We start from the raw sequence: 27,240 nt of genomic DNA on the forward strand, positions 1-27,240 counted from the left end.
TGAGTTTGGTGATGGCTGGTCTTAAAGACCTTCCTTTAAAAATACCATTTTATGAATTAATTGTCTTTAAAATGATTTTTTTTCTCTGTCTGGGATTCCTATTAGGCATCGTGATATTTCTTTGTTCATTATTTATTTTTCCAGTTGTTATTATGCTTCGTTTTGCTGGCGGAAAAATACTCATTCGACCCTACACTCAATTTAGAGATAAGTTTATATAAGTTCATTAAATTAAGCTCTGTTTATTTGAATTTATGAAAATCTCGAAAAAGAGCAAATTTATGAAACACTCGAAAAAGTTAACTTCGGCCCACTATAGAAATTAAATAAACTAACATAATACTTTTTGCACGTCGGCTCGACATGACTCATGCTTGACCAGTAGCCAATGAACTGTCTGGTACCCAACGAGATATTGCACGTATCACAACAATATTCATTATTGTTATCAATCGAGCATGTTAATGTTGTTATTAATCTATTTTTATTATAATAAATTTAAGCAAAATCAATCTAGCACGCTGCAGTTTATAATCAACCTGAATCGAAAAAGAGAATGAGAAAAGATACAGAATTCTTTGATATTCAGGTGACGTTCATGCAGCTCATTATATTCAGAGTTAGGAGTAAGCTCACATGACGACTCTCAGTAGATGGTTTCCAGTCGGGTTGACTGTTGTTGCGCCGGTCTTTGTCAGGTGTAAAAACCCGCGAGATCGCTGGTCCAGTTTTCACGTCAAAAAAAAAAAACACTTGATCCTCGTGAGACATGGCGTAAATTTGTTTAAAATAAATAGCATGGAGGCATTTTTCTCGAATTTCGTTATTCGAAAGCACCTTCAGTTTAGGGAGTTCCAAGCTGGTTTTCTTCCCCTGTTTGTTCTTGAACGATATCCCTACTAGTTCTTGAACAAGCATCATGGACAGAGATGACAGTGCTCGTGAACACAAAGCATCGAGTGATAAAAAATTAGGTGGCGAATATGAGTCCAAACCGTCTTGCAAGTGTGATATAATCTCAAGTACATTAGATTCAGAAGCTTCCCCTGCAGCTGCCCTTGACGGAATCCATTTACCAGAGTGTCTCGACCGATGGAAGATTAAGGATTTGCTGCACGCTCGTTTTGGTGATGAAACTCCTCTAGATGACAATAGCAAACAAGGCTCCCTCAGTAGTATAAGCAGTTCAGGGACGAGCTCAAGTATAGTTGGTGAAAAAGTCAAACGCTTCGAATCTTTACTTGACGACTATCGCAAAAACATCGAGAACATCCAGCCGAAACGAGGGCGACAACAAGCAACTCCACGAATAAAACTACCCTCGGATAAAGATGCAATAAATATAAGTATGCAGGAAATTCGTGATAACAAATTTGACATACAAGTGGAGCAAACAAAACCCGACAAGACCGCAAAGAATTTGACTCTCGTTGAAGAATCAACTAAATTTTTGGAAGAAGATAAAGGTCCTCAAATTCAAGAAGAAAATAATACAGTTATTTCCTGCCAGGCAGAGAGCAAACAGAGAAAAGATAGTGAAGAGGTTTTTCATGCACGGCATTCCTCGGAAAATATGGATAAAAAAATTATTGAACCAACTGATATCAGATACGAGCAGTTTTTTAGAAAAGAACTACCTCAGGCTCCTCCTGATCGACCTGCTAGACGATGCATGACAAACTCTCTGTCACGAATTGACTCTGACGTTCAAGAATCTGCGACTGTTGTTGTCAGGCCGCCAAGACGAAAGTCAAGTGTGCAGTCTCTGGTTACATCGTCACCGAAGAGTGAAAAGACAAGTGAAACTCATCGAGATGTCGATTTCGCGCTTCCTGTTGCAGGTAGCATCAGCGAAATAAATGAATATTTGTGTGTAGCTCAATGTGACGCGTCGACACCTGTTCTCAGGCCTAAACGGAACCGAGGTAAACAAGGATCGACCGCAGAAAATCTGCCCCGACACGCTTCTTTTCAAGAACCTACGATTTCTGGAATCAAACGAGGACATGGACACGTTTATTCTATGTCTCCGGTCAGAGCATCAGTTTCAATAATGTACCTCTCGAACACAAATGAAGCGAATTTGCCGGTTCTTGAGAAGGCGCACAGTATTGCAGGATTAACAGATAACGAACGTAAGAATTTTGCAGCATTGAATGCACAGAAAGAAATGTTGCAGAAGAAAAAGAAGATCATTTCTGGTAAGAAAATCCGTAAAGCTTTCAGGAGCTCTACGGTTTGCTGGCCTAGAGCCTTCAAACGAAAAAAGGTAAAACGGTTGGATTCACATCCCATGTCTCAGAATGATCTGGAGATGAGTAGGTCGAGTGAATCGTTCGCTTCAATTTTTCTAGACCACGATCGCAAGGCATTCAATACGCTTCCGGATGGTTGGAAAGTCGGGTCTACGAGTGATGAAATTTTCACAACGGATGCCAGAGAAAACACTGAGTTTCCTCCACATGTTTTGGAAAGTAGTGCAAAGAAACCAGTTCGCCGGACTCTACGAGACAAGCTACTTCGTCCTAAGATCCTAGCGAGTATAAACAGCACATCATCTCTCGATTCGGTTGCGCTAAAAAAGGCACAGAAGTTTTTGGTAACCAGCTTACATCCGTCAGGATCCCCCAAAAATGTACGGAGAAGCACCGTATGCTTCAGCACCATTCCTGAACTAAACATTCAGAGTAACGTCGACTCCATCATGGAGAGTCAAGGCACTATCGACAGTGATGGAACTGCTTCGTCATTGTCTGTGGATAAAAGTGAAAACATCATATCAGTAGATGGCCCAGGAGTGACTGATACAAATTCTGTACCTAAACTGAGTTTGAAGACAAGGTTCTTTCTGCGTGCAGCTTCTATTCCAGACATGGCTCCTCGCATAATGAAAGCATTTTCAAAATCTGCATTGGCTTCTACATCTGAGGTTGATTCACCTGCAAAAACCACGATCGTAAGTACGGCTGAATCAGAATCCCATCTGCGGTTCAACTTTGAAACCCCAACCGACTCTATTAGACACGATGATAAAGCTCCTGAACTGATAACTGCAGTCGGCGGAAACAAATCATCGTTTAAGCCAATCGTCGTACACGTCGATGATTCTGACCACGTCAAATCAGAACGATCAAACGAGGCACCGAGTTCGCGTGAAATGTCGAATGCGAAAAATTATATAGCTGATGTTGCAGAGAATAGTGAAGAATGTGAATGTCCTGAAATGACCACTATTTCACTCAATAAATTAGAAACTATGGCTGCAGCCTCACAGCCGCTGATCCGTGAGAATTTGTCAGCAGGGGATTTAAGTGAAAAAATTAGAGGCTTGCAAGAAACCAATTTTCCACCTGCCTACATGTCGGATGACAAAGGTCAAATATATGACGAAGATTTTGGAATGTCAACGCAAGACAGAATCGATCAGAAAAACTTCAAGCCTGGAAAGAATATGTCGAAAAGTACAGCAGAATGTGTGATGAAAAAAAATCCTGTTGCACTCAGTCCGCTGGAGACCGATGACGTGGTAGACGATGCCAAATTTGTTGGAAATGGTAAGGCCGGAATTAAAATGCCTGATTATCCTCAAGAAGTAATGCCACACTGCGCGGAAACTGCATGTAACGATGTACCAGTGATTACTGCCCTCGATCCTCGAGATAGCTCCATTTTTGACACTACTAAAGACATGCAAGAAGTTCATGTTGTTGCTGACAACGCCACTGGGGTATCAACTAATTATAAAATAGAGAGTTACGGGAAACGATTCGCTGTGAAAATACTACCTTTGGCCGCGGAATCCGGAACCAACGAAGCTTCTGATTCAAAATCGAGCGATGTTTGTGTTGTGAAAACGCACAGATGTGTAGATACAGGTCGTGTACTGATCAGTTACAACGCTCCAATTGATGGAGAACAAGTTTCCGTGAATTTACTCGAAATGGGTCCTGAAGAAGTCGCGATGGAGGAGTGTTCCTCCGACAAAAGTGCTGGCCTGGAAAGTTGTAACGTTGGTTGTCGTCGTTACCCCAACGGTGGTAGTGGACTCAAAGAAATATTTAATGATCTTCGGCCTAGTCAGTGCTCTGGCTGTGATTCTCCAATGTGCAACTTACCCATCATTACTGTCTCGTCAGACCTTGGCAACGTAACTATACCAGAAAAGCTCCATCGAGAAATTGCCAAGGAATGGATTCTAAATAAGGACCGCCGCGAATGCCTTAAGAATAGAAGCACTAACAATCTCCTACGAGCTAGCGGTCGCCGACGAATCCGAGCAAATTCAATTCCGGAGTGTGACGAGTTAAACCATTCAAACAAACAGCCCTCGTGTAATATTGACCACTCACCTAGCTTGCCAGGTCAAAAATCTGACAATATTCTCGAAGTTAGTGCAAGCGACGATTTTTTCGATTTCTTCAGAGACCGAGCTCAAGAAGAACATTACGCTCACATAATCGAGTCAGATTCAGACAACGAGCATGAGTGTGCTGTTGCTGCTGTGGAATATCTTCTCAACGCTAGACGTTCTAGCGTTGATACTCTCAGTTCTTATCTCAGTGACGAGTCGACAATGAATAAATCTTCAAGGTGGCCTAGTATTGAAGTTGGATCGTTAGCTGCATGTGATAGTAACTCGCGACGAGATTTCTTGGAAGAGGAGCATGTAGAAAAAATACAAGATGATGTATTCGATTATTTTGGCGATACCTCTATTACAGAAGTTGAAAAATCTGAAAGAAGCCTTGGCAAGGAATGGTGCTCGGATACAAAACAGACCTCGAAATCTACTACTGGAGATTCTATACGATCTGAGGAATGCGAGTCACATGATTCACTAACTAAGATTTGTGAAAATGACTCAATTGCTGTTATTGAAAGGGAATCTCACTCGAAAGAGGAAATTTCAAATGCAGAAGCAGCATGCAGCGAAGGAAAACGTCATGATCGCAGTTTAATACCGTCCTCTGCTAGCTTCAATGCATCAAATAGCCTTATATCTCATGGCCTTACCGAATCGGGCAGTGGAGAGCATGATGACAGCAAAGCTGCGTCGTCCCTTGGAATTAAATCAGATTCAGATTCGGTGAAATTGGCATCTGGCTTGCAGGATGTCAGAATCGACCGGGAAGAGGTTTTTGCTTGTCCACTTGTTGATGTGGGCAGCAGTAATATACTTCCTGTTTATACTTGCGTTCCAAACACTTCCCATGAGAAACGCTGCAAAAGTTTCTTCGATTTTGACCCAACAGATGATATTTTTGAAACGTTTGAAGACCTTCCTCCACCTATCAATATCAAAGGCCCCGAAACCTCTGCCGTTACGGAAGCGGACGTAACAAATTTCGAGACTACGATAGCGCATTCAATTGATAATTCTGAAATGAGAAAACACACATCTGAGTCAAAGCTTTCTAATTTTCATTATGAATTCTCTTCTGTCGGATCTGCGATGTCGTCTAGAATTGAACAGTTTGACAGAAATGATCAGACAACTACTGATGCGCCGCTTGACATGGAAGCTAACTCTAAAAATCTTCGACGATTCACGACACTCGCCATCGTAAATGATGTATCAAAAATCGACGGTTTAAATGACGGAGCAGTGTCCATTACGAAAACAGAAGAAATAAAAGATGATTTGGTATACAGCCCAGAAAGTCAATCTTCGTTCTTGAATAAAAATGATGAATTTGAAGTTATTAAGAATGCGTATCCTGTGAGCTCGTCAACAAATAAATCTGTAAATGATGGTACGCTTGAAGATGAAGATCAAAAGATCGGACTAAGTCAAGAAGAAGAAAAAGTCATCGGGATCTTGCGTCCTCTGCCCAAGGTTAAAAGGGTTGAAGTCATGTCTAGTTCGGAAAGTTTGCATCATGATGTTGGACTGACAACGCATTTGGTTTGTCCTAAAAATACTCTAAGTTCATCGAAAATGAATGAGAATCAAAATGAGACGACTACCGTATCTGTTGAGACTCATTCAGAACGTCAGATTGAGCAAGATCAAAACGACTACACTCCACCTGGCAGCGGGATTAAATCCTTCGAAATAAATCAAATGTCTCTTCATGAAGCTGTTCGTGAGTCAAACGACGATGAAGAAAAACGTCGACAGATCGGAACTCTAAATTCTTCTTCTTGTTCGCTGATCGGAACAACTACATCGAGTGAGCACCATAGTCAAAGTATATCAGACAATCTTCCTGTTGGCGTCCATTCCCAGACTTCTGATGAAAAAACTCACAAGAATAATATTATAGAGACAACCAACGACACAAATAATGAGCATGTAACACCAACCCGGGTATTGTACGTAGATTCTACTGAAAATTCCTTGTCTAAATCAGCTTATGATGATAATGACCAAGTAGACTTGGATGACAACGCTTTCGTAAGTTCAACGGATAAAATATCCCAAGATGAGGATGAAGTGCGTGATGTCAGTCACGTCGACAATGGACTGACGGAAGAAGAACAAATGATCAGCGTGCTACGCCCACCACCCAAGGTGAAAGCAGATAGACCAGTGTTACAACATGTAAAGACTTTGTTCATCAAACGGGTGCCGAAAATTAAAGTTACAGATTCCAGGAGAAATACCATTTTTGAAGTTGAAGAAACCGACGACTTCTATGACAACATACCTGATCAGACCTCGTTCATGGCTGAAAAAACTATTGAGAATATAAAAACTACAGCACTGAATGAAGATTTTGAGAGTAAATTGTTAGCTTGTAACGCTTCGAATAATTCGCAAGCTGCTTCAGTAGCTGAAAAACGCCCTTCTCTTGAAGAAATGAATGAAAATTTGCTTGATAATAGAGAAGTACAAGATTCCCGGACTCTAAATTATGCAAATTCATCTCTGGATGACCCTGAAGTTCAAAACACTGTTGTGCCTGATGAAGACTTTATCAGCGTTCTGCGGCCTCCGCCCAAGATTGAGCATAAGAGGACTGAAACCTCTTCAGAGAAAGCCGATTTTAGAAAACTTTCTTCTCTATCAATGTCACCAAATACTACATATGGTTTATCTGACTCATTAAGCAGTGAAGTTCAAATGCATCCAAAAACTGAGTGCCATGTGGCTGAGTCAGCACGGGTGAACGACGTTTCAACTGACAAGAACGAAAAGGCTTCTATGCACAATGAAGCGGTAGAAAGCAGCCCAAGTCTTCTAAAAAACGAAAATTCGTCGATGCCAAGTGATCATATTAAGGAAACTGGATCAAAGATTTCAAACATCGAAGACTCGAAGGATGACAATGAGGATTCGAAAAGCGAAACCAATGACGAACTTGAATATGATAATAGCTTTTCTCGCGAAGGATCTCCTCAAAAAATTGTTGAGAAAAATGTCAATAGAAGTGAAAGGCGTGAGTTGGAAAACTGTTCGCAGATCGGTGACGAAGAACGAATAATCTGCGTTCTTCGTCCCCCGCCCAAGATTGGCAAGCTTGACGCATCGTCTGATCTAGAGAAACAGAACCTGGCTCTGAATTCTCTTACTCCTGATATGACATCTGTTGAGCGCAATCGTTTAGCTTGTTTTGGAGAGTCACTCATAAATCCTGAGACAAAAATCTCGCCACCAAGTTGTGAGCATAACAAGCCTGATGTAAACCTTGAATCCACCTCAGTTTTACCAAACGAAACGGAAGTTATGCAGGAGCTCAGTGAAAAGAAAGGTAACTCGGCATCTGACCAACCAGAAGAAATGACCAAATTGCTGGAGCATGCCTCGAGGATCTCAGAATCAAACCATTTCTGTGACACAGTAAGCAATCCGAGCAATTCAAGACGAGGGTCTGCCAGCGATAATTTGGATGACCAAGCAGTGTCATGTCGTGATATTAAATTCGAAGAAGGCTTGGATGACAACGTTTTTGGAAAATCGTTGGATGTCATATCCAATGATGACGTCCAAAACTTGTTGACTCAAGAAGAACAAATGATCAGCGTGATACGCCCTCCACCCAAGGTAAGCGCAGATAAACCAGAGCCACAATATGGAGAGACGTTGTGTGCCAATTTGGTTCCAAGAATTAAAGTTACTGATTCCAGAAGAAACACCATTTTTGAAGTTGAAGAAAACGACGACTTTTATGACAACGTTTCGGATCCAACAACTCGCGCCGAGCTCGAAACTGCTGAAAATATGAGAACGGACAAAGATTCTAAATGTAAATCGCAATCACTCTGTAACTCAACTCTTTCTAAAAGTGCTCCAGTGACTGAAGGTAGTCCAACTCAAGAAGAAAATGTAGGGAATGTGGTTGAAAGTGGAAATGTAAATGATTCGCTGCTGGAAAAACTTGATAATTCTCTCAAAACTAAAGAAACTGATCTTCAAAATGTTGTCCTTCATGAGGATTATTTTATCAACGTTCTTCGTCCTTCAACAAAAACTAAAAATTGGACAACAGAAGCGGCTTCGGTGGAGACGGCTGGAAGAACAGTTTTTCTGCCATCTAATTCTCCCAAAACCTCTGCTGTTATTTCGAATTTATTCAACTATGATGCAAAATTGAAAGAAACTCATGATCACGCGAATACCAAGGCCAACGATATTCTAGCAGCTTATGAAGGTACAAAATCTGAGGGCTGTGTGGATGTTATTGAGAACCCTGATGTTAAGCCCGAATCACCAAAGGCTGTTCAAACAGCGTTAAGAAGTGAAAACATTCTTATGCCTGATGCTTCCAATGAGGATGCTGGTTCCGAAAAAATCAAAACTGTTCAGGAACTTGAATCAGGAAATGGTCGTCTGCGTGGAGGACATCCACAAAAAACTACTGACGGTGATATGGAAGATAGTAAAAAGGCCGAGCTCAACAATTGTGTGCAGATTGATCAAGAAGAGCAAGTAATCAGCTGTCTTCGTCCTCCGTCCAAAGTTGGCAAGTTTTCGGCTCCGTTTCGATCGGAAATTCTAAATACAGACTTGAATTTTCTTCCTCCTGAATCAACTTCTGTTGCTGGTAATGATTCAGTGCGTTCTGAAGAGTCGGTCAACAATCCCGAATCTAAAATCTCGCTATCGAACCGCGAGCCTTCGACGCCTCAAAATAAGCTAGAACAAAGCTCAATTTTATTGAACGAAACGGAAGTTGTGATGGAAGCGAGTGTAGAGAAAAGTAACTCGGAGACTGGCCTGCAAGAAATTACTCCTGTGACGGAGGATGCCACGAGGATCTCTGAATCAAACAAGTGCAGTGTCAATGTCAACAATCCTAGCGGGTTACGACGGAGGTCTATCACCGAAAATTTAGAGGATCAATGGTGTGATAACAACTCATCAGACAAACCAACCAAATTTAAGGGTGGTAATGAATTGAAAGAGCGTGAAGGTGATGAAATTGAACTTATAAAAATCAGCGGAGATGAAGAAGCAGTTATTGGTATCCTGCGTCCCCCGCCGAAGATCAAGAATTATGATGCCGTGCTTGCTTCGAACCCTCGGCACAGTGACGAGGGTTTGATCCCGACACTGGATGGTCATACAGAATTTGAGAATAATGAATCTGGTTTCGGGAGCGGTAATTGTAACTCCATGCATGAGGTGCAACATGAGGCAACCACTGTTAACACTATATCTGCAAATCCAAGTGAATTCACTCGGGACGAAGACTCCACTGTAATGATGAATCAGCAGATAAAGATTCTGAAGGCTGCTACTGGGCCTCTGAACGGAAGAACTTCATCGAGTGACTACGACAGTCAAAGTGTAACAGAAAATCATCCTGTTGACGTTCATTTCTCGTCATCTGATGAAATAACTCAACAGAATAATTCCATAACCAAGCCAATGAGTATCGAGGGAGTTGCATCCTGTCGTGAGCGTAAGGAAATCGATGCTATAACTGAATTGAGGAATGCAGAAGAAATCAGTGCATTAATTCCCGAACCTGAAACCCTGATTTTGTCTAGTAATGCTGATAAAACCTCCTGGTCAGAATCAACTCAAATTAAAAACGAAGAAGACCTAGATTATCACACTAGCGGAAAGTCTGCGGGTCACTTATCCAACTATGAAGGTGAAACATGCGAAAATAGTCATGTCCCCGACGTATCGACTAAAGAGGAACAAATTATTAGCGTGCTACGCATTCCTCCAAAAATAAACGCAAAAATACCAGTATCACGTGATGCAAAAACTTTGGATGACATTTGTGTTCCGAAAATTAAAGTTACCGACTCCAGAAGAAACACCATTTTCGAAGTCAAAGAAACTGACGACTTCTATGACAACGTGGCTGATCTTACGATGCACCCAGGACTCATAAGCTGTAAAAATATTGAAACTAACACGGTGGATGAAGAATATGTAAGCAAATCCCAAGCACTGCACGAATCAAATTGCTCCCAAGCTACTTCATTGAGTGAAAGTATCCCTTTAGGTGAAGAGATATTAGGAAATATTTCTGAAACGAAGAGAATTGATGATATTCCGCCCATAGAAATAGCAAGTTGCATCATACCTCCAGAAAATTTCATCCGCGCTGCTGAATTTAGTGACAAAAAAGGTACCACCATTGATGCTAGCGATTCAAAACAAGAATCAATTCCAGAAGATTTGAAAAATGATTCGCTAAACGACAAAGCTGAAAAATCAACTGAAGCTGCACATCGAAATGAAATTGATGTGAGTGCTGGTGAGGGTATCGACCGAGTTAATTTCGAGCACAGTCTAGAACAAGTGATCGGAGTGCTTCGTCCTCCACCGAAAGTTGGAAAAAACGAAGAAAAATTAATGTCTGGGACATTGAACCTCAACGCAGAAATGGTATCAGCGCTGCCTAGTCATGAAAAATCTACAAATTCTGCTTCTCTCTCTTCAGACGGAAGAACTCCATCATGTAAACACGTCATCAACCAAAGTGCTGCTGACAATCTTCCTGTTGATATTAATTCGCTGACATCTGATGAAAAATCTCAGAGTGAAGATTCTAAAATTAAGCCAATAAATACGGAAAAAACTGAATCCTGTAATGATTTCATGTCTTGTAAAAATAGCCAAAGCGAAGGCGCAGGTGAGTTTATAAATGAAGAGGATAAAAATAACCCAACTATTAAACATGAAGCAGAAACACCTGTACCTGAAAATTATCCTGAAAAGTCCAAAGACGAATCGATACCTGATATCGGAGACGGTGGTTGCGAGGCATTTGGTAAATTGACGGATAAAATATCAGAAGATAAAATTGATCAGTGGAATTCTAGTCACATAAGCGAAGCACTGATAGAAGAAGAAGAAATGATCAGCGTACTACGTCCTCCACCCAAGGTGAAGTGTGTATTACATTCTGCTGTTCAAGAGCCTGTTCCCCCGGCCAAAGAGGCTTCTGCCATACAATCTTGTTCATTAGACAACCCAGAAGATGTTTGTGATGCAATTAACAGCCCAAGTGAGACAAGGTATCCATACAGTACGATAATCAGTTCTAATACCTCTACGTGTGTTATAAATGATGATCTTTTGGTGCCGGCTTATGAAAACAGGCAGGACAAAGACGCTGAAATTGAAACAGCAGTGGTTGATCGCAACACTGCCGGCTGTTTGGCAGATCTGGATGAAAAAATCGGAATCGGTTCTTGCAAAGTATCAGCCGCATCTAATGGAATGAAAGTCGAAACCCCTACTGCTGATCGAGAAAACGATCCGTTGACACCTACTGAGGTGATTGCAATTAACTGTGTTCCTATACCTCCTTCTATGAAAAATATTTCTCACACTTCGGCTTGCGATGTACGGCCGACAACAATTCAGGATAATTACATTGACGATGATTATACGTTAAGAAGGTCAACTGAGGACAAGGAAGCAGAACGAAAAGAAGTTCAGGAAACTAATGAAGTTGTGCTAACAGAGGAACAGAGGCTGCAAGAAGAGGTTATCAGTGTGCTGCGTCCGCCTCCAAAACCTAGTAAAGGGTCGACATCTTACTTGCAGTTCCGCTCCGTTGCAGGAATTGATTCTCCTCTTGTTTGTAAGGAGTCGCACCCATCAGTTTCAAACCTGACTGAAAATTATGAGCAAAAACCCATTGAAATAACTGTAACTGAAGTGGATTCTTCTGAAGGGCGTAGTGCCTGCCATGGTGATAATTTGAAACTGGACGGACGTTTTTCTTACGATTGTTCCTCAGAAAAACTACAATCATCCACAACTACTAGGAGCGTTTCTTGCTCTATATCATCGAGTGAAAGATTTACAATCAATACAGATGAAACCGCGTCAATCAACAACGTTCCGGAAGCACATATGGAAGAAATCAAACCATTTGCCCGTGATTCTGACGACTTTTTCGACTATTTTCAAGACTTCACTCCTGACGAAAATTGTTCTGCATCCAATGTTTGTCTTGGGGAATGTCGCCCGCCGTGCTCGGAATGCCACGAATCAGCCACTGATAAAGATGCCACGTCTGCCGTTACCTTAATCCGTGACAACATTGAAAACAAAGGTGTCAGTTTGAACGACAAAGAAAGAATAGAATACAATGTGAGTAATGATAACGAAACTGATGCAATTACTTCGGAAATTTCCGCTGTTTCCGCATGTGATCTGAACGCCCTCAATAATAAGCTTTCGAGCGAGGAGGAAGAAATGATAAGTGTCCTTCGTCCACCTCCGAAAGTGTGCCAGGGTCAGTTTGACGCGCCACAGATCGGTGGGCAAACGGAAACAAATGAAAAACTTCATCAATCACCTTGCTGTGTTACAAAAAGTCCGGAAAATACCAACTGTGTTACTGAGACTGAAAAATCAAACGAAAGTACCACCTTGATCACAGAAACCGTAACTTCCGCTACTGAATTAGCAACAGCGTTAGTATCTGCCTCTGAAAAAACAAAGCTAGAAGATTCTACTGGAGTGGACGTAAATCGCTGTACGGTTAACAATTTGGGGCTTGATAACTATAAGTCAAACACTGACAATGAAGACGTAATTCCAACGCCAATTGATGCTTGTGCGCTTATCCACTCAACGTCAGAAAGGACGAATTTGAATCCTGACCATGTACCTGGCCCACCCTCAAAACATGTTGGCACAGCGCAGACTCATTCAATGCATGTCGCTGCTAAGCCCAGGGAGGTCAGGGAACTCACTGCAAACTTTGGAGCAAATTATTTCACCATTCCTAGTACTGGAACTAGGCGACGTTTTTCAGTGAACAAAGTTTCTTACTACTCTAATATTATGAGTTCTGCTAAACCATTTCGCACCGTCGTCGATGTACCTTCCAAGTCTCCGAACACTGAAAAAGAGAAAACGGGTCCTAAAATACTCAAGATTCTTAAAAAACGGAACTCTGATACCGCTCTATTCGTTGCAAGAAAGAAAACACTGAGTCCTACGAACTCCGTTCATGAATCTACTGGTGAATGCTCAACTAGTAACAAACCATTTCTTAGATCTCAATCTGATAATGCATTTTCAAGTCCTCATTTGGTTCCTAACTCACCAGTGGAATTCTATAATGTCTCCCAACTGCGGTGGAAGGCTGCTTTAGAGAAGCTGAAAACTCTAAAATCTCTCCCAGAGTCACCCTGCACCGACGCTGAAGAGGCCACACGTTTGGCTAGTGTTTCAGAAATTGATATGTCCCCTCAAGAGTCTACTCTCACGAAAGTTGAAGAGCCGTTTCTTACGACAGTTGTCACGGAAGTACAAGCGGCTCTATTTGAGACTCCTGTCGCAAAATTTAAAGAGCCACTTCATGAAATAACTGTCAAGGAAGTTGAAGCGCCGCTTCTTGAGACTAATGTCACTAAAGTTGAAGAGCCAATTCATGAGACAACTATCCCGAAAAATGAAGCGCCGCGTCTTGAGACTACTGTCACTAAAGTAGAAGAGCCATTTCATGAAACTACTGTCACGAAAGTTGAAGCGCCGCTTCTTGAGACTACTGTCCCTAAAGTTCAAGAGGCATTTCTTAAGACTGATGACGCGGAAGTTGAAGAACCATTTTTAGAGACATGTGTTAAAATACCCAGCGTCACCGGACTAAGCCCGTCTACTTCACCTGACGCAGCAAAATTTCTTATCAAATTTATTGATCTTAGTCCTAAACCAACAAATAAGCCAGGTACCCCTGAAAAAGTGGCAAAAACTTCCACTAAGCCAATTTCCTTGTCGCACGAGCATCTTTTAGATCAATATGATGAATTTGACCAAGTCTTTCAGAAACCTGATCCTCATCTGCCTGCGTACTGCCATGCGCGTAAAGCACTTTTTCCGAACGTCTCGACTTCGGATATGGCCAACCTAGAACGTTACGATTCGAACTACTCTCCAAGATCTCTGGCTCTTGGGAAACCTACTATTGTTTTGCAAACATGGCGTGAAAGACAACACCTTCCTGATGACTGCGTACGTTCTGCTCGATCGACGTCGGATCTTACGGAACTCTTTTCCGATAAGCTCGAAACACCTCGGGTATCCGTGTCCGTCGGTCGCAGTGCATCATTTGCACCAATGTCTAAAAAGGGTAATACATTAATTTGTTTTTAGAAGTTTTCTTATTTGTCATAAACGCAAGTCAACTCGCATGTCGTTCTTTTTTTATTAAAACGGCGCATGTGCTATTCGGTAATGCCGGACAAAGTTGTATTTCAAGATTATTCCAACTGCGTTTCAATATTTCAACTGTGTTCCTTGACTTTTAATGCCAATGTCATTCCTAAAACTGGGATCGTGATTCTTGCTTATAATGTAGCGGTTCAGTTCACGCTGTCGAATTTACCCTGCAACTAAGTCAAATGCGTAGACCCGCTGTTGAACATCCCTTATAGTCTACCATTTTCTGGTCGCTTCTGCATCAAGAAATGGTTGATGCAGTGATTTTAATGAGATTATTTAGGAGATGAAATTTACTGAAAACTTTAAAGTTTAAAGTGTTCAATCTAGCGTGATACTAACATGGGCCACTGAACATTATTTGAACGTTGGTTACTCAAAATACTCGCCGTAGAATTTTCTCGGCAATTTTAGAAATGGAGTCAGTTGCAATAGTACGTGTTATAAATTCAATGGCGAATTTTTTTCATGACCAGACACTCCTTCACCGAGCACACCCATCGACCAGTACAAAGACGACACTAGCGACAGACATCAGCTGAGGCACGAGGAGCGTGTGCAGAAGGACCGCAGCATCGACGTATATCCCGAAACTCTTCGACAACGACAACGCAGCATGGCCCCTTCTCCCAGCAAAGTAAGGAATCGGATTCATTTTGAATGTTTGCTGAAGAAGTTTATAAGCGTGCGATATTATATTATAGGCAGGGTGAAATGAAGGGTATCTGATTTAATTTTTTTTATTTTGGCTGTGTGGAGTTGTTTCCCGTATTCAACGATAACTTTCCCTGTTATTGCACTGGACGGGCAGCCGTATTACGTCTTCTTGATGATGGATGCTCTGAAGCCGTGATGGTGCTCATTCGATTACGGTCAACTATCATGATGCTATTTCTCTGCTACATGATGTTATCATCGTTATTTTCAGATTCATGACATCAGGATGTTCAATTTTAGAATCATCTTAGAGCTTGTACTCCGTTTGATTTTAGTTTTCTAATAATGGAATTTTCTTTTACATCAGGTTGACATAAAGAACTGGAATCAAAATGACCTTCCGGTTCGAGAACCTACGTCGCCATCAAGTGGTAAGAAATTTCTTCCTTCTGTAAAAGCTTTGCGAAGCCAGTTCGAAACCGGCAAGGCCGGTAACAGCGGTTCAAGCAATGGCTCCATTTCCCCCGTTTCAACCTTCTCGAACTCGAGCAACGGAAGCGGAGCGACACACCATAGAGCGTCGAGCCGCAACGATTCCGTAACGATGCTGACCCGTAAGCCTTCGGGATCGTCTCTGGCAAGTTCTTCTCTGGAGAAATCGAGCAGCAACACAAGCCTGAACTCGGCTCCCAGTTCGGAGAACCTGCTTGACGGCGAGCACAACAGCGGCCCCGTGGAGCCAATCTTCTGCCAGTTTCAGAAGGTTGACGAGGAACTCCGGGAGCTCATGAGTAGACCGACGTCTACATCAGGATGGGACCCTGTGAGTTTGATCTCAATAAAATTAAATTTTTAATTCATTTCAGTACGAGTCCGATTTAATAATTCAATTTGTTTTCTTCTTGATTAGTTAACAGTTGTGAACCTGTCATTATTTGTGATCATATTTGTTTCTCTCAATCTGCAAAAGATTAAATCTAATTTAGCCACGCGACTCGAATTTAGCCCCTTTTTTCAGCACTTCCTTCTAGTTTTTCAACTTTGTTTACCTTACGAAGAAATCTTGCACAGCTGTGGTAGTTCTACTATCACTATTGTCTGAAAACTTCGATAGCTTATTCTTCGCCCAAGATTTTTTTATCAAGAACGATTTCATCAACGAACAAATATTGTTAGCACTCTATGTTGACAGAAGCTATTTTTAATCCATTTGTACTTGTAACTGCAGCGGCTGATCTTGAAGCGCTTGTACTTCATACCTGAGATGCCGAGGACGCACTCCAAGGGCCACAGCTACACGAATATTGAAGGATTCTTAGAGAAGCTGCCTTCAGGCCGAAAGAAGGCCACCTTCTGGAATGCTTGGAAGAAACGATATTTCGTCGCTAAGGATGGTGTTCTATGCTACTACCAGGTATGCTCTCGAGTAGACATTTTCCGAGGCTTCAATTCAATGCTCATTCGAATAATGTTTGGACTTATTCTTGATGGCTGTGAATTATTCCTGAAAGCAGAGCTGTAAAAATTAAAATTGGATTAATTAATCATTGAACCAATATTGACAAACTTTTTCAATAAAAGATATTGCTGATTGTAAAAGGTTTATATGACAATTTTTATAATGTATGCACGTATATACGCAATTATTATTTTTCATTAATTCTAATTGTGTTATAAAAGAACTCAGAATGATCGTTGGAGTTGTCATTATTTCTTGTTACTCTTTGGTTTGTGTATAAAAATGAACGCGTTGACGGTAGAAGAACATCTGTATATTGCGGCTAAATAAATGTGCGTCTGTATCATACGAAACAATCTGTCAACATAATGAATTCTGCTAAATTTTGTCTTCAAATCAACCCCTTCAAGTTTCAGTTGGAGTCCTCTAACGTATACGCTTACATGTTTACAGCGTAGCTTAAATCGAGAAACTCTTTAGTGAATAATTCTAAAAACGTCTATTTATTATTATTTTCTCTCGTAAATATCCTCAATAATAGGCTATTTATTTCAATTTACTGCTAGTTCATTCTTTCCCAATGAGAGCTCTTCATGACATTCGTCTGCTAGCAATTTTCCCGCGAGTTTTGAATGAAGTTCGTTTTTAAAACAGAACTCACAATGCGACAAGCCAAGTCTCCGCCTAACTCTCATGGGGGGCAAAGTCGAAACGATGGAAGCAAACATGGTCGGAGTCGACGATGGGGTAAGCAAAAACTATCAAGTTCAAACTTGCTGTCTTCGTTTTCACTTTCTTTACAAATAATGTTGATTGGTTATCTACTGTTCCTTTTACCAAGGTTTATTGTTCTTCTCTATTTTTGCCAGCAACTAACGTCAGTTGTAATGGTCCTCAAATGTAGTGAACAGCTCATTATAACAAAATCAATTCGCTGTCTGTGAAGAGGTGCATATCAAAATATGTCCATATTCTGAAGCTCTGAAAACAACGGAGATATGGACATGAATTGAGACTTGTACAATTCAAAGATGATAATATATCCTATGGCAAGGTTTTAGATACATAGGTTCTAGATGATATTCTTCATAACTCTATCTATTATTGTTTCTACGGTTTCAATAACGCTGACTATTTATCAACTTAACGGTTAAATTTGTATCTAATCTACTTCTGCGCTGGGTAGCTATTTTCTGTGTGTAAAGATAGTTTCGGCATTAGAATGTAGCAAATTTCAATATTGGTTACTCCTCCCCCCTCCAATAGACTAACATTGTAAGTTATTTCCTTATTGAACAAATTTTCACTATTTCATTATGGTTATTGAAATTCGATACGTATAATCTAGCTTCACGCTTGTAATAAATTCCTATTCCCGGTATCGGAGAATTATTACCTTTTGTAAACAAAGTTTTATTCTCCAACTATGGGACATGATAGTCATTAATCACGGTAAATATGCAGCTACTGACTGTATGCTTGTGTCCGCGCACTGATTATTTGTCATTTTTAGAACTGACACTTTTCACATTAATGATACATTATCATTACTTGTAGTGCCGTGTCATTCTCAGTACCTTGAGGTTAGGCGGATCTGTCCTTCATGCAACCCAAGTTTTTCTGGGACTCCGGTGCCCATTCTTGAGTTATATCGGTCCTTCTTTTCCTGACAACACAGTATTGATAACAATTTCGATCATTTAATGGATAAGACTACAGTACATAGCATTATCTCCAAGTATTTTCATTATTACTCTGTATTCAAAATAAACTTTCGTCTATTCTCTTTATTTATTCCGGTTTCGAGGAATTACTTTAAGTTCGGTCAGACCAGACCTTCGGTCTTGCAACAATTTTTTTTTTCTAAAATTCCTGCACCGCAAGCAACAAAATTTCTGTTAAAAGTTCCCCTCTAACTTGGGTTTTGCGGTCTTCCTTGAACTAACCTCTCCCCTCCGCATGTCTTCGCAGCCTCTAACGCCAGAGGACAATGCTGCCAGAATCCTCAGCGCCGACGATGGGGTTAGTTTTTGGCTTGGTGTTCAGAGTACAGGACAGGAAATTATTTGAAAAATTGGATCATTTTTCTCATGATTGTGATCAATGGTGGGAGCTAGCATATTTTATAAATTTGTTCCAAACTGATGATGAAATCATTTGCTTGCATACCTGTATTCAGTAAGATCTGTTCTTGCAACGCAATTTCATTTTTGATACATAATATCAATTACTATCACTAATTTCCTATCACCATCGTATACAGAAGGGGCACTACGTAGTTATGCGCTGCAGTTCAAGAAGCGAGGCTGAGCGCTGGCGTAAGGCTCTTGAGACTCACCTGGTCGAGGACTTCGCCAGTCAGTACGTGCAACCTCATCCCATGACGACCAACCCCACACTGCTGCGTGACACGCTCATCATCGACATCGGGTCGTGCAGCGTGCGTGCTGGCGTGCTAGCTTCACAGGCGACGCTTCCTCAGGTCAGCTTCTCTGATAAAGCGTGGCGACGAGTGTCGCAGCAGCCATGACGCAACGGGCACATTTTGGGAATTTATTTAAAAAATGCATTTCGAAGCGGAAATTACTCATTAAAACCCTTTGCCAAAGGGAAGGAGCATTTATGTGTACTTGTTTCTAAATATATATTTTTATTTAGCAAATTATTTTACATTTTTCTAATATTGAGAATATGTTGAATTTGTCATTTTCCTGGAGAATTTCTACATTAAATGAGCCATCACAATAGTTTTCATCTCTATTGGCATCGTTTGCTCTATTCACTCGTTGTGTCGTTTCTGTACCAATTTTATTGTATTAATTGCGTGCAGATTTTCTTCCCCACGGTGCTGGCCACTGACCGGGAGAGCAGACGGCAGATCTGGGGCGCTGAAGCCCTCAGCCCCGAAGTGCGATCTTCATCGAGCCTGTCGTTCCCCATCAGGCCATCACACAGGATATCTAAGGTCGGTGTTGCCATCACAACCGCCATCACTTGCAGCAATATGCATGCCTCAACATACCATTTTTACATGGAATAATCATTTCCTTTCCCATCTTACAATTGCAAAGTTTCGGCGATGTTTTTTCACTCAATTGTGTTGCTTACTTTCCAAAAAAATTTACTGGTAGGTACCAATCTTAAACTAATTCTACCTGTGGTACAAGGAACAATATATTTTTAGAATGTGAAATACATACTTATTAACCTTATTATATACCCTTACTATATCAAATACATATTTTTACCATGTCAAACGCAATTTAATACACCTATGATTTAAAGAACTCTTTGCCATATTTTGCAATAACTATTTCATTATATTCCAGCATCAAAATGAAGTTATTCATGTACTGTATTTCTATACTGAAATCCTGCAAATCACTCGTTTCTACTTTTCCAGCATCAAAATGAAGTTATTCATGTATTTCTATACTGAAATCCTGCAAATCACTCGTTTCTACTTAACCAAATATCACTGCACTGTTTTGAAGAAATATGACCGAATCCTCTCCGAATATGACCGAATCCTCTCCCTACAGTACACTGTCGACTTGAATGCCGTGTCAAGTTTGCTCTCAAAAGTTTTCTCCGAGCTCAAAGTTGACGCCCGGAACTACAACCTTCAGATATCTGCGCCCAGAATCCTCAATCAGCACACACAGTCTGAGCTCATCAAGATCCTCTTCGAAAAGTACGGCATCCATGCGTGCTTTGTTTCTGATATATCCATTGTTTCTCAAGAGAATTGCTGGACTGATATTAACATCTGCAAGTTTCATAATCGTTACGTAGAGAACATTTTATATCATCTTCCCTTTTGAAAACTCGGCATTATAAATTGACATTTACTATTCAATTTATGTGGTTTTTACTATGAACTTTATGTGGTTATTGCAATAAACTTAGGTTGTAGCTAAAAACTTACTAATTTACGGCGTTAAGGTTCGGGGTGAAGGGCGTGAACATCACCCACCAGTCCATCCTGGCGCTGTACGCGTACAACGCCACGTCCGGCATCGTCGTCGACATCGGCGAGCGCATGGACATCGTGCCCGTTACTGACGGTCAGTGTGCCCGTTACTGACGGTCAGTGTGCCCGTTACTGACGGTCAGTGTGCCCGTTACTGACGGTCAGTGTGCCCGTTACTGATGGTCAGTGTGCACGTTGAAATCTTCCTGTTAGACGGCTTCTAAATTAATTAAATATTTGTTTATTGAATATTATTACCAAAACTCAAGTTCGATGGTCAAATCGATGTATGTGGTACAGATAAATTTGAAATTAAAATATCAACAGAATTCTTTCGCTTCTAAAAACCGCCTAATCACATTGGTTAAAGATCGAAAAACCTATTTTTTTCCTGAAACCAAATCAAGATATAAAAGTTTACATGCCTGCTCATACTTCTCCATGAAATCCATCGTAATTTCTTTGGTAACGCAGGCTACATCATCGAGGGCGGCGTATCGCGCGTGCCGTATGGCGGCCACCGCATCCTGGACCACATACGTCAGTTACGATCATTACGATATAACGGCGAACTCTGCCTAAGCCTTCAATCTTAACAAGTAATCAAATTAATATCTGCCTGTAGCGCAGACTAGTAAATAATTGAGGTCCAAGATAAATGAGTGTCTTGAGAAAATCTTTATTACACGCAATAATGGCAAGAATTTAGTACCAAATGAATGTAACTAATCCTCCATCAAACAATGAACGGAGAAAGCGCATCTTCTATCTTTCAGTTCAGCAACAAGCAATCAAGAGTAAACTGTCAGGATTCAATGATACCTAATGATGAGTGATATGAATATGAATGAGTGACATGCATAATAAACTGCTTATTTTACACTTAAGTCTCCCTTAGTTTGAGCAAGGCAATGTTATGTCCTTTCACAAGGTCTTTTTCCTCTAATAACCAGAGAAATTTTATTTGAAATAGAGTTTCATCAAGTCACTGCAGTGTTTTATTCTGGTTCTAGTTATCATAGTTATAGCATTGAATTTAATTAAACTACTACTTTATAATGCTAATTTGGATGTTTAATGACATTCGTGTGTAATTTTTGGATCACTTAATCTATTTTATGTTAAAATCGGACATTGTCGGGGCGCTGGTGCTGATTAAGTCACTGCAATGTTTTATTCTGGTTCAAGTTATCATAGTTGAAGCATTGTATTTAAATAAACTACTACCTTATAATGCTAATTTGGATGTTTAATGACATTAATGTGTAATTTTTGGATCACTCAATCATAGTATGTTAATATCGGTCGTTTTCGGGGCACAGGTGCTGGAAAATGCGTGCTACTGCGCGCTGCATTACAACACGGAAAAGGCGCGCTGCACCAGCAACCCCGAGGCGTTCGAGAAGTCCGTCCCGCTGAGGGAATTCTTCCCCGGCCCTACACCAGCTCCATACGAGTGAGTCGAGCTTGACTATATCATGGTAATATTGGTACACTCAGAGTAATAAAGAGACTTTGTCCAAATAGCGATTCATTTCTCGCCCTGGTGTGGGTCATCCTGACCTACTTCTACCCAGAAAAATGAGGTATCAGTTCTACCTGGCGAAAGTGTGTCTCTATTTAGACAACATGACCCATTCAATTTTTCGAGTGTCCTTGTTTGGGACGTGGCAGTCCCAGGCCATGATGGATCGCCGCCCTATATATTATAATCGCCTATCTTTTAGAATAGAATAGAATAGAAGCGTCCGCACTGAAGAAATAGGCCCATGGCCTGTTGTATAATCTTTTGAGTTGAGTTGGGCATTTGTCTTGCCTTTTCATTGGTTTTGAAGTTCTAAGTTGTTTTAATCGTCGCTTTTACAAAATTCCTGAGAAACAAGAGTTTTCTTTTATACTTGAAGTTTGATAGGGAATTCTTGTTCACTGATTTTGTTCCAACATTGATTTCGTTTGAAATACGTTATTTTCTGAAAAATAGAACACAATTTAAACTTTATTTCCATCAAATATCATCAAAGTTTTACTCTGAAATTTTGTGCCATGCTCTATTTTAACTCAATTAATAAGGGACCAAATAAATTAATCGTTGTCGTGCAGGAGTGTAGAGTTGGATTTCGGAAGGTTCCAGGCGACCGAAGGGCTCTTCAACCCTGACGCCTGGGGCCTCGACCATCCTGGTCTTCACAAGCTCGTCCACAAGGCCATTTTGGTGAGCCGCGATCATGCTAATTTTGGATAAATATTCTATCTTTATAACTAACAGACGTCGGCTTTTATTTTGCCAGATTACAGGAATGTAAGTGCTTAGTTTTTTCAGCAAAATTCAAATATATGAATTTCTCTTGTACACAATTAGAATGCCTTGGGCGTGCATTTTAGTCTTTCCACAAAAAGTTTTCCTATTGTCTTAACTTCCAATTTAGATATATAAACTGGCTAAATTATTATAGATCACTATTGAAACATGCAATTTACTTTCATTCATCTTCATAAAGTAGCATAACTTTGTGCGTAGGAATGTTCGATGGACATCCGCAAGGAGATGAGCCGCAGCATCTTCCTGGCGGGCGGCGTGACGCAGCTGCCCGGCCTCGCTGACCGCCTCACCGCAGAGCTCGACAACCTCACGCCACCTGCCATCAGGCCCAAGGTCGGCGCTTATTCCCTTCAATATTGCTTTAAAAATCAATGTTCCCATTGTACCGGTGCAATTCTATGAATAGAAATGTCTGCACTTACTTACTTCTCGCTCAGACCCAAGGTCGGCCCTTATTCCCTTCAATATTACTTTAAAAATCAATGTTTCCATTGTTACGGTGCAATTATATGAATAGAAATGTCTGCGCTTACTTACTTCTCGCTCAGGCCCAAGGTCGGCCCTTATTCCCTTCAATATTACTTTAAAAATCAATTTTTCCACTGTTCCGGTGCAATTATATGAATAGAAATGTCTGCGCTTACTTACTTCTCACTTTTGCAGTGAAAAATATGAGTCAATTATTTCAATGTTATTGTGTCTCAAGGACATCGAAATTTCCGTCAATTTGTTTCGAAATGCTAAATTTTTTATACTACTCTCCGCTTCATATCACTAGATTTCACAATCTAACTTTTATTATCTAAACGTTCTTTGTCCATCCAACCTGGATATTAATGTTTCATGTAGGTCTGTCTTAGTCTTTAATTCTACCTTATTCTACCTTTCGGTTGCCAGGTTCACGTGTCCCCCTACCGCTACCACGCGGCGTTCATCGGCGCCTGCACGTTGGCAGAGTCGCCGGCGTTCACGCAGAGTCTCGTCACCAAAGAAAACTGGATGAAGAACGGCAACGCTGCGCTCAGGAAATGGACTCTGTAAAATACGTAAATTTACTGCAACGTCGACTGTAAATGTGGTGTTTTAATACAGAAAAATGTGTGGATGTCAAGAAATAATGAAGATATTAATGGGGAGTTTACTTTTTTGTTGGTAATGTGAATTTGTGTAGAGGTAGATCATATTTTGGTTAAAGCTAATCCGAGTTGAAGCTTCAGTTAATAAAATTAATACATTCTACTGCAATAACGATGAGTCTATTCGCTGTGCAATGACTGCTTGATATTTGCACTTAGATCAATTTTGTCTCCCTTCGATTTAGTAGTTGTTTTCTCGTGGCCTTCATTACACAAGATTCGTTTATACTGCATACGTATCAATTAAACGTATCTAACTAATCAAGTGAGTTGAAGCTGAACCTAATTTTAAAGTTATCCGTTATTTGCAGATTTATATTAGGAAAAAATAGTCAATTAATAGCTGATTTTATACACCTTTTTATTGTTACAACATAACGAGATATTTCTAGCCAAGTAGTCAAAAATCTAGCTACAAATTTATTATTTTTATGTGTCTTTTATTGGTAAAATTATTTATTTGGTTGAATTTATATTCTGTTTAACTATTCCTTCGCTTTTTCCCATTTCTGCTATCTAATTTAATGCTTCGATTTCTGTCATTGAATTATGCTTATTTGTTCTATCTGTGTATATATGAATTACCTACGTAACACACATGGAGCTGATTGATATATTAGATTTCTGGCTATTTCCTGCCATCACCGTGTTCCTCGTTTATTAGGTATTAAATTTGTGTTGAAAATGTTTGAGTTTTAATGTTTATTACTAAGTCTGAACTCGAAACATTTATGCCAACTTGATATTTGTCTACCGTAGCAGTTGAAACACAATTTTATGAACATTGTCCACTAACTTGCGTAAGATTACCTACCAATTTTTAGAGTAAATAAAAAGGATTTGAAGTAGTTAGGGTCTTATGAGATTAATTCCCAGCGAACGCACAACCCGTGATAGCTTCACGAGCTTCTTTCATTGTAGATGTTTGGGTTTCGTTGCTGAAGTTCGCTCTTTTCTTAATCCAGTGAACTCTGTATACTCGTCATTATCACGTGTATTTCTAGAACGCTCCGTTTGAAGAATGAACCACGACGATGATGTGGTTCGAGTTGTCTTAATTAATGCATTTCGGATATTATGTTATCATAGGGACCCGTTAGTTGCAATATTTAATTGCTATTTCACCATATAGTTTTTATTTGTTGCTGTTCGCTTGTTTCAAGCCTACCCTGCATAAACCCCTTCTATGCATTGCACTGCTTAGCGCTTTTGTACATCTCCTATCATCAAGTCTAGATTCGTAATCTTGTGAACGATTTTACTTTGAAGTTTTATGGTATTACGCCTAATATAAGAATTGTTCTAAGTAAAGGAAGACTCAATTATGCCATACTCTTTTTTTAACCTTAATTTGCAAAAACGATTATGATCCGCGATCATAATCGTTTACGTGATTTCAGTTTTAATTTTGCAAGGAAATTTTTGATCCTCTTGTGAATTTTCCCTTTCGTGCAAGGATTTCGACGAGACGAAACATTTGCTTTCATCATTATTGAACCCATAATTTTGATACAACAACCAAAGGAAATTTTTTATTGTATTGTCTCTAATAGTGTGGCTCGAAGTGTCTCATGGCAGAGCAACAATATTTTTTGTTTAAGAAAGAAGTGCGTAAAAAAGCGGCTGGAAATGGAAATTCAGGGATTTTAACTGCTGATTTATAACATATTTTCAAATCAATGCGGATTTGATGACAGTCAGCTGTGGCTAAATTTTTCAAAGCTCCTTTCTATAGTGAGGAAAGGGCAGTTTCCAGTTTTCCTCTAGTAGGTAATTGATCCCTTTTCTTCTCAAGTCACTTTTTTCAGAGCATTTTGCACTGTAACATTGATCTTCAGTACTCATTTCGATTCTATTTTATAAACCCTGTTGGCAATATGGGCAGTGTTTAATCTTTCTGAAAAGCGGTCTGTGGGAAGTTCGGAGTGAGAGCAAACCACGTGACCAAATGGTGGGAACCTTGACATTGGTTTCTGAATGTTGATATGTTATGGCAGTTATAACTGTTTCATAATGCGTGACGTCAGTTAATAACCGTCAATAGTTTCATATTGAATCATGCCGTGAGTGACACATGATTTTGGGACATTACTTAAGATTATCAAAACTGATGTTTAACCACTAACACAGATTCACGCGAGACGAGCAGCAAATGCTATCACGTCATCGGGCGGTTGTCGTCATATATTGCTTAAGCAGATTCGCTTGTTTCAAGCCTACCTTGCTTAAACACGTTTAATCAGCTTTATACGTAAATCCATACCTTTGATCAGCTTCATCGTCTTACGTATTGGAACCGAACAGATTGTTCGAGAATAATGTGTAATCAATATGGGTGAAAATATACAATCGGAATCTAAGGAGTACCTTTGATTGGCTTACAGAAAATATTGATGAACTTTTGAAATGATTTATGAAGTGCTGGGTATTGTGCACTCCCACAGAGAAAAATATACCAATTTCTAGCCGACCTAGTCGACGGCTTCATGAGCAAGTTCACCACCGAGCTATGGACTGTAACTTAAACGTCATTCGGTGAGTACTGCAATTTTGCCCAGTTTATTTTTGAAGATAATTGAAAATTTTAAACACCAGAAAAACTGTGAATCTCTTTTTAAAATTTAACCTCGGTTGTGCGATGATTCATGACAGCATGGATGTAGGAAAATACATGCGAAATGAATGGGGCGCTCTTTTTCGNACTCACCTGGTCGAGGACTTCGCCAGTCAGTACGTGCAACCTCATCCCATGACGACCAACCCCACACTGCTGCGTGACACGCTCATCATCGACATCGGGTCGTGCAGCGTGCGTGCTGGCGTGCTAGCTTCACAGGCGACGCTTCCTCAGGTCAGCTTCTCTGATAAAGCGTGGCGACGAGTGTCGCAGCAGCCATGACGCAACGGGCACATTTTGGGAATTTATTTAAAAAATGCATTTCGAAGCGGAAATTACTCATTAAAACCCTTTGCCAAAGGGAAGGAGCATTTATGTGTACTTGTTTCTAAATATATATTTTTATTTAGCAAATTATTTTACATTTTTCTAATATTGAGAATATGTTGAATTTGTCATTTTCCTGGAGAATTTCTACATTAAATGAG

The 27,240-nt window shown here is 40.2% G+C and overlaps 2 protein-coding genes across 2 annotated transcripts in view; both read left to right on the plus strand.

Moving 5' to 3' along the window:
- Window positions 1–21,275, plus strand: part of LOC108676261 — a 114,378-nt gene extending 93,103 nt beyond the window's left edge. Inside the window, exons 10-19 of the mRNA XM_018164316.2 lie at window positions 15,067–15,227; window positions 15,615–16,070; window positions 16,476–16,661; window positions 17,361–17,453; window positions 18,678–18,728; window positions 18,970–19,188; window positions 19,537–19,671; window positions 20,249–20,400; window positions 20,652–20,773; window positions 21,154–21,275. Coding sequence (XP_018019805.1) covers window positions 15,067–15,227; window positions 15,615–16,070; window positions 16,476–16,661; window positions 17,361–17,453; window positions 18,678–18,728; window positions 18,970–19,188; window positions 19,537–19,671; window positions 20,249–20,400; window positions 20,652–20,773; window positions 21,154–21,275 — 1,697 coding nt within the window. The remainder of the gene's footprint in view (window positions 1–15,066; window positions 15,228–15,614; window positions 16,071–16,475; window positions 16,662–17,360; window positions 17,454–18,677; window positions 18,729–18,969; window positions 19,189–19,536; window positions 19,672–20,248; window positions 20,401–20,651; window positions 20,774–21,153) is intronic.
- Window positions 21,276–21,422: 147 nt separating this feature from the next.
- LOC108676263 (actin, alpha skeletal muscle) lies at window positions 21,423–25,457 on the plus strand. The gene is made up of 5 exons (XM_018164317.2): window positions 21,423–21,476; window positions 22,002–22,135; window positions 22,780–22,891; window positions 23,198–23,332; window positions 23,897–25,457. Exons 1-5 carry the CDS (start codon window positions 21,423–21,425, stop codon window positions 24,038–24,040), a joined length of 579 nt encoding a protein of 192 aa, XP_018019806.1. The 3' UTR covers window positions 24,041–25,457.
- The last annotated feature ends 1,783 nt before the right edge of the window (window positions 25,458–27,240 follow it).

The sequence above is a fragment of the Hyalella azteca genome, unplaced genomic scaffold (genome assembly GCF_000764305.2).
Source record: "Hyalella azteca isolate HAZT.00-mixed unplaced genomic scaffold, Hazt_2.0.2 contig1994, whole genome shotgun sequence".
NCBI classification, from domain to species: domain Eukaryota; kingdom Metazoa; phylum Arthropoda; class Malacostraca; order Amphipoda; family Hyalellidae; genus Hyalella; species Hyalella azteca.